The 8,506-nt window shown below is 39.0% G+C and overlaps 1 protein-coding gene across 1 annotated transcript in view; it reads right to left on the minus strand.

The window, feature by feature from the left end:
* The window catches only part of ZNF407 (zinc finger protein 407), a 449,588-nt gene that overhangs the window by 165,548 nt on the left and 275,534 nt on the right, over positions 1–8,506 (minus strand). Inside the window, 1 exon segment of the mRNA XM_026496488.4 lies at positions 6,301–6,384. Within this exon segment, the coding sequence (XP_026352273.2) occupies positions 6,301–6,384 (84 nt within the window).

An 8,506-nucleotide genomic window follows, 5' to 3' on the forward strand; every position in this document is an offset into this window, starting at 1 on the left:
GTGTTCTACCTGCTAGCCCAGGTGGCGGTCAGAAGAATCCAGATGGACTTCAATCTCAATCCAGCCATATTTCAGTCCCTGCCTGTCAACCCCCTGGACAAGATCAGAAGGGTAAAATCACCGAACAAGCAGGACAGCAGGAAAGTTATGAGGATTAGAGAAGACAAAGCATTTGTAAGGTACTTCTCAGGGGGTCCAATGCCTCGCTGCTTTTGTCACCCTATACCCGGAGTGGCTGAACCCTGGTATGTGCACACTGCCCTCTCACAGAGACGAAAGAAGGGGCACACACCCCAGTACTTCTCATCAAGCTCTCCAAACCACGAAAAAGGCAAACCTTTTTATATAGAAAACCATTATGTGGTTTCACATAGTGAATTTAATATAGAGATATCATTTAATAGATCCAAGGAAATATTTGATTTATTTTTGTAAAAGGAAGAACATATACAAAGCAGAGTAAAATCCTGGGAGCTGAGAGGCATTTTTGTACCTTTCAGCCATTTGTTCTCAAGATACATCCCATCTATAACACTCCAATCGAGTGGTCACTCAGGGTCAGCTTGAATAACTCTTTGTTCTCGGTCTCTAACCTGCTGGTCAAGTCACTTACACTGGTATAGATAACTCAACTATACTGAACTGACTTATACAAAAACTCACTTTCATGATGATAGCGGGTTTTGCTTTTGTTTGAGAGACAGCAGATCTTCACCTTGCCTAAGGCTGGAGAAAATGGCTCTATGTCTTCAAATCTGATACAAAAATATGCTATATCATAAAAACATGAACATCCACACGGAACTTCTACATTCTTTGTAAGAACTGAACTGCAGACTATTTTAACTACACACCAGTGTCACAGAGCAGTTCACATGGATAACAGAAACACAACGTGATGCACTCATCTGGATTAATCGTTTCACTAACTGGACATATCTAGACTGACCGTACCAGGCGGAATGAAACTACCACCAAAATCAAGACAATGAACACAGTCACTACCTGCAAAGGTTCCTTAAACCCTTCTCTCTCTGGCTCATCCCATCCTCAAACGAACTCTCATCTGCTTTCTGTCACAATATATGAGTTAGCATTTTCTAGAGATTTATATACATGGAAACATACAGTAAGTATGTACTCTCTTTTGTCTGACCTCATCTCAACATTATTTTGGGATTCATTCATGTTGCTCCAGGTATCAACATTTGTTTTTTATTTTAAGCTGAAGAGTAGAATAGCATTCCATGATATGAATATGCCACAGTTTATTCATCCATTCACCCACCGAAGGACATTTGAATTGTTTGCATTTCGGGATCTTACAAACAAAGCTGCTATAAATCTTCATGTGCAAGTCTATGCATGGACATGTGTCTCTTTTTCTCTTGCTTTAACATCTAGGAGTGGGTGGGCTGGGTCATTTGGTAGGTACATATTAATTTTGTAAGAAACTGCCAAACTGTTTTCCAAAGTGATCTGACCATTTTACATTCCTACCAGCGGTGTAAGAAAGTTTCCACTGCTCCAATTCATCACCAATACTTGGTATGGTCAGTGCTTTCCATTTGTATTTTTCTAATGATGTTGAGAATAATTTCATGTGCTTATTTGCCATACATTTATATTCTTTGGTGACGTGTCTGTTCAAATCATTCAACCCCTTTTTAATTGGTTGTTTGTTCTCTTATACTTATGTTTTGAAGACGACTTTATATATTACAAATACAAATCCTCAATAAGATTTGTGATTTACATGTATTTTTCCCCAGTCTTTGGTTTGTCTTTGCATTCATTCTCTTCAGTGTCTTTCATGGAGGAGTAGTTAATTAATGTATAAAGTTTTTAATTTGTCAGTTTATAATTTTTCGAGTTATTTTTTTTTTCTAATTACAAATCAGACTTTTGATGTGGTATCTAAGAAATCTTTGATAATCTACAGTCACAAAGATTTTTCTCCTAAATTTTCTTATAGAATTTATATAGTTTTAAGTTTTACATTTAGATTAGAACAGCTTGGAGTTAATGTTATACATGGTATGATATAGAGATCAAAGTTCATTTTTACTGCATACAAATATCCAATTGTTCAAGCATTATGCATTAAAAAGACCACACTGCCTTTGTTCGTCAAAAATCCACTGACCGTATAGTTGTAGGTCTGTTCTGTAATCCCTGTTCCATTCCACTGATAGATTCGTCTTCCTTGATGCCAATACCAGAGTGACTTGATTACTGTAGCCTTATAGGAAGTCATGAAGTCAGGTTTGCTCATCGTCCTCAAAGTTGACTATTTCAGATCGTTGCATTTCCAATTTTAGTATAGGTGCTGCTGAAGCGAGCACTGGATTGTTGCGCTTCCACATGAATTTTAAAATCAGCTTGTCAATTTTTTAACAACAAGAAGCTTGATGGGATCTGAGTCCATGAACATGGTATATCATCCTATTTAGGTTCTTTAATTTCTCTTGGCAGTTTTTTGCAGTTTCCAGTGTAGGGGTTTTGCACATCCTTTGTTAGATTTATCTCTAAATATTGTACCTTGGTTGCAAATAACTGACAAACATAGCCATAGATCTATTCTGTTCCATTGATGTATCTGTGTATCTTTATGCCAATACAATAGTCATGACTGTTGTAGCTATATAATAAGAGGTCAAGTTAAGTAGTAGAAATCTTCCACTTTTAACATAATGAATCTAAGTGGTCAAACAATTTAAAGATTTTTCTTCATTAAGCAAATAGACAACTCTATCCTGATGTCTCCTTATTCAAACTAGTGTTTGAAAATGTGTGGTACCACAACTCACTGCTAACTTGTTTATTCAAATAGCCTTGGGGTAGGCATCTTTAATCTATCCACTTTTCATGGATTTGGCAGCAATCTGGAGAGGATAAAAGGATGACATTATGGACTCATTGTCTGAGTTAGCAGTGTAAATGAAAGGTCATCTAAGCTCTTCAGAGTTAATTTTCTTGGTTTGGAGGTTTAACATAAGCACTTAAAAAAATAAGGTTAACCTAGCTTATTTCATCTAAATTTTTATGACATTTTTATGTGACACAATCAAAACTTAAAAAAACTTTTAAAGAATAATGTTATTTATAGTCTCTATAATTCTAATAATTTGAAGTTCATATTAAGCTAGCATTATATTGCAATGAGCTATAACTTATCATTTCATAACTGACAACACTGTAGATTAAATTGTGTAACACCAAGAAATTTTGAATTATATACAGGTTGACAGAGAAAAAAATATAATGCTACTAAAATGTGCTACATAAAATCCTACCCTATAACCACCAAGTAAAGGAAGGCTCAAGCATGTATAGGCTCCTGGAAGGGGAAGAACCCTGTGTCAATTTATACAAACTACAGTTTAATCAAACCTGTACATAATAGTTAATTTGTAACTCATTAATTTTGTTACATGCCCGATGCTACTGTTCAAATATGTTAATTGGTATTTTTTTTTCCATCCACAAATGATAATTTCTTCAGGTAATTTTAGAAAATTTCTTCAAGTAATCTCCTCAGGGAGCTATACTTCAGAAACACAGAAGTAGGTTTTTTTGTTTGTTAGTCTCAATATATAGCCAAAGAAATAAACTCACTTTCTAGGTTGTAAAATTTGAAAAAAAAAATCTACAAATTTTAAATAAGAATTCCAGGTTGCTAATATTTGTTAATGCTTGAAACGAGATAGGCTGTATATGAAGAGGTGCATTCACTTGTTAAGGACCGATCAAAATGATTTAGTGCGCTGGCAGCAGTCCTTCTGAACCCTTTGTCAATCTAAAGCCAGAGAGATGAGTAAATCTATGAGTAGGGCGTTAACTACTCTTGAACAGTGCTATCTACAAGTCAGTAGGGCTACCTGTATACACCCTACTCAAAAAGCAGAACAAAGGCGAATTTCCTTTCCTCCTGTTTCCCCTTATGTGACATAACAGCGCATATTAAATTGTGTTGCCCTTCAGACTCTCCTTTAAGAACAATAATCTTGGCCAAAGTAACCATTAAGGAATGTTCTGCATCTTCAGCAGCTCTGATAGAAAAGTAAAAGGAAGTCGGGGGCAGGGGGGACACCAGAATGGCTACGGACATAGAGCAGTGCCCTTTGTATGTCAACAATCTGTCAAAAGGGCTGCACACTTCTCATGGAAACTCACACTGCGCATTCCTTCGGGCGGGCTGCTGGCTATTAAGCTGGCCAAGACTCTTCAACTACACGTGAGGATTTGCTCCTGTGCCCTTGAATCAAGGGTCTCTGACAGGTGATAAAAGTAAATCTTGGAATGGAAGATGTTTTGTGTCAGCCCCCTAGACAGTCTGTATTGCAGTAGGGAATTATTTACGCCATTTGGAGCACTTTTGATACCTATCCCTTTCCAAGCTGATTGTAATTTGCGTGGGCACTCTGTGGTAAAAAGGTAAACCATGTCGAAGAGGAATACATCAGAGAAATATAGATTTCAAATGTACCATACAATTCTGGCCTTGGAGAAAACAAATTGTATGTTGCTTAAATATTACAAATCCAGCATAAAAGCCAAGGGCCTAGACTGAGTTGTACTGAGCTGTTTGGGTGAAGCAAACAGTCTTCAGAACTGACTGTGGTATTAAAGAATCATGTTTGATTTGTGCCACAGAGGCAGATAAATGCCACAAAGACAGATGCCTCTGTCTGTGAGACATTGTCCTATATGGTATAAAGTTAATAGCAAAGTAATAAGGAGCCTCTGGACCTGACATAAAATATAAAGTTGTGCCTGCTCGACGCAGGCTTCGTGATCGATCACCTGTAAGCGCCTGTGATCGCAGCGCTGCCGTCCTCCCTGCAGGGGAAGCGCGAGCCCCACCATGCCACAGCAGGGAGGGACTGGGTCAGCAACACGGGCCACGAGGCTAACACTCGGGCACCAATACACAGAACACACTAAGAACAGAGCACCCCATGTGAGCACGCTTCCCCCCCCCCCGACACACACACACACTTCCAGCTTCTCCAAGATGGGTGCCGAGGATGGGCAGCCGCTGGGCCTCCCCTGCCATCCCTCATGACGACTCCCTGCGTCACTGGGTGAACGGCTGTGGCCCGGGCTGCTACTATAAATTGAAAGTGGACGTCCATGTTTAGAGAATTCGGTGTATGTTCCCAACACCATGTTAAACACTGAAAATGTCTCTTCGCTCGATAATAACTCTTCCCCCATATGGAGACCTGAAACCTACACATTCATGCTCCGAAAGAAGTGACTGGCATTAATCTTATAAATACCGTGATGGGCACGAGAGCTACCTATGGCTAACTGTTAAATATAACATATCAAGACTCGAAATGTCCCCCACACCACATATTTCATGTATCTTCATTTCATGCCAGTTTGAGTGTGACCGCCAGACACCCACTGTCACGGTCCCCAAGGAAAAGCCCAACATTCAGTGACAGATTGTGTTACCACATGATTTATCATCTAAACTAGGTCACTTCTGATAATAAAGCAGTTCTGTTAATAATTAGAAGGGACAATCCTATTAACAGCACTGTCCCAGGCACAAATAATTTACAATTATTACCATAATTCTAAGACCAAGTCGGTAATCGATTTTAATGAATATTTAAAACTTTTCATTCTTAACTTTTCCTAACCGAGGCACCTACTTGATTTTGTTGAACCATAAAGAATGCGGATCACGAACACAAATTCTCTTCCACATCGCTGTCTACTCAAGTTGCTCTGCGTTCTTAAGAGTAAGAAGAATAGAAACAGCGAGAACCTAAAACCGCACCTACTGGTCCCAGCTCACAGAGGGATTGCCCCTAGAGGGTCAGGTGGTTAGGTGGGCCAAGAAGTAGCTGGAAAAAGGGGGGGAGGGGCTGTGGATAAACTGATAGCCAGCTAAGGAGGCAGGAGTGAGTAAGAAAGTAGGTGGGAGACGCTGAGGGGAGAGGACGCATCTGAGAGCAAGCTGGGCCCCCAGCCTCACCCACCACGTCTGTGGCAAAGTCTCGCAGGCAGAGAGGGAGCCTGGTGTGACCGCACGCTGCAGGCAAGCTATTTCCCTTCCTACGTACCATGAATTTACACAGGGCACCTGATCCCTGAAACATGCAGTAGGCCGACTTTTTAAACATACAAAAACAGGTGAATCCAAATCTTAGGTTATTCAAACAGAATTTTCAGTAGATCCTCAAGTACAGGGATTTTACAAACACTGTCAAGACACGCCATTGAGGGCCAAGAACGGATGCCGGAGCCGCCGGGTGGGGGCCGGGCTGCGGCCGTACTGACCTGTGTGCTGGCGGCGGTGCTTGGTGAGGGCGTGCCGCGTCCCGCCGGCAAAGCCGCAGAGGTCGCACAGAAACGACTTCTCGCCTGTTGCAACAATAAACAGATGAGGGACTGCGGAGGTCACAGATCATTAAAACATATCTATCAAGGCTTTCAGGGTTACTAATTCCTCCAATCAAATGTTTCCATGTAAATATGTCAAATGGGAATGAAATTACCACTGCGGTTTATTGACTGTGATAAAATCTGAAAAGCACCACTGAACATAATTACATACTTGTCAGACCCATAAAAATTAGCTTTATTATCAATGGAATGGTTTTGTACAACTTCATTTCTGGTAGATGTCTTCCAGATGGGGCTGCTTTATGCACTTGAACAGTTTTTATGCATATCCTGATTTTTTACAATTCCCATACATCTGGCCTTTCTGAGCTGAGTAAAGATTGCTTGGAATAGTTAATATACAGTATCTAGGATTCTGCTTAAATAAAGCATATTGAATTTTCCAACAACTGAAGGATATTGAATTGGTTTTACCTGATTCTATCAGGTTCTTCTTTAATAACTTCCTACTTAATAATATGAATTAGATGGTTTCCTGAACACACTGAAGATCCCAAGTAACAATAAAATCTACATTACTCAATACCAATAACAATTCAGTGCTGTTTATGTTTCTCAAACTTCCATGGCATAAAAAGGCAAGCCTAGGGATTGCTAAAGGAATTGTACAAAAACTTCAATTACTCATCTTTAATGATAGCTCTGGACTGAAAACCTCTGCAACAATTAGAGACGGATTTGGCAGAGTTAGCATTTGTTAAAAGTGTGTAAATGCTCATTTTATTGTAGCATTTTTACACAAGTGAACATTTTCCCCTACAGTTTATAAATGCAATCTATCTTTTCTCCGGCAGCATATTTAGGCAGTAAGCGCTGCCAGGCTGGGCAGTTTATCCCACAAGGCTCAAAGGGAAGGGCAAAAGAGAATAAAAATGCTAACCGTGGAGAGACACAGTGAAATTATAAAATACTTTTCCAGAAACAAAATAAATCATTTGTATCTATCCTTATGTACTTTACTCCTGTAGATATTTAATGCAACAAGTCCTTCAAGGGTTTTGCCTGAGTCGGCTGGCTTTGTTCTAAAACATTTTGGCATCTCATAACAGAAATGTAGCTTGATGTGTTTGCAAAATGTGGTTGCCTTCGTAAAGTTAGAAAAAAAATAGTAAATATAGGAAGGCAGATTAACTTCAGTAACCAAAAAGAGTCTCCCCTTCACTTGAGAGCATTACTAGCTTTTGTCATCTAGACGAACATGTGTTAATACAGAGTTTTAAGCCAAATTATGTTTAATTTCATTTCTCAATGGTATGTGAAAATGTTCATTGTCATCGTTTATAAAATAAAATTGATTTTAAATTTTTTTCCTATCTTTCCTTTCCTATTTTGAGGTTAAGTTTGTCCCTTGGCATCATCATCTCAAGATTTAAAAAAAAAAAAAAAAAAGAATACAGTAGACAGCTCTAAAGAATAAAGTTTAATTATAATCACTCATTTAATTATTTAATCAATTTGGAATATAAATCTTCCCAACTAGCCGTGTATTATCAATTAAATAACACCGAAAGTAGACTTTTCAAGAATCCTATAGATAATCTGCTTGTTAATATTAACATACTACTCTATGTGGAGGCAAAACTGTCCCCCGGGAGGTCTTCACCAGCACGGCCCTGTGGGCATGAACCCCTCCTGCGTGTGCGGGCACGTATCTGTGCCCGGTCTCCCCTGTGCACGCCTGAGAGCACACGTATGTGCGGAGTGGGGTGGCAGTGGAAGGGCCGTGCCATCCGGCTAACAAAACCTCTAATGAGGACAGAGTATTCTTACTCTCAGATGCAAGAAAATGAGGATTCCTTTCTCCCATTTATGAACTTCTTTGTGACCTACATATTTCTTGTAACATAAAAACAGAAAAATCCTCATGATATTTTTATCCTTTACAGGTAAATATGCTGCATAGGTATATTAAGTTTTATTCCCTTTTGTATTTGAAGATATGTATAGGCACAAAGACAAAATTATTAATTTTCAATGTGATTCAATTCTAGATACATTAGTGACCTGGATTATTTGAAGTGTAAAATTTTATTTAGGATGTTAGGCTGCAATGTATTGTATGTCATATTTACCTTGGTGG

The sequence above is a fragment of the Ursus arctos genome, unplaced genomic scaffold (assembly GCF_023065955.2).
Source record: "Ursus arctos isolate Adak ecotype North America unplaced genomic scaffold, UrsArc2.0 scaffold_17, whole genome shotgun sequence".
Lineage (NCBI taxonomy): Eukaryota > Metazoa > Chordata > Mammalia > Carnivora > Ursidae > Ursus > Ursus arctos.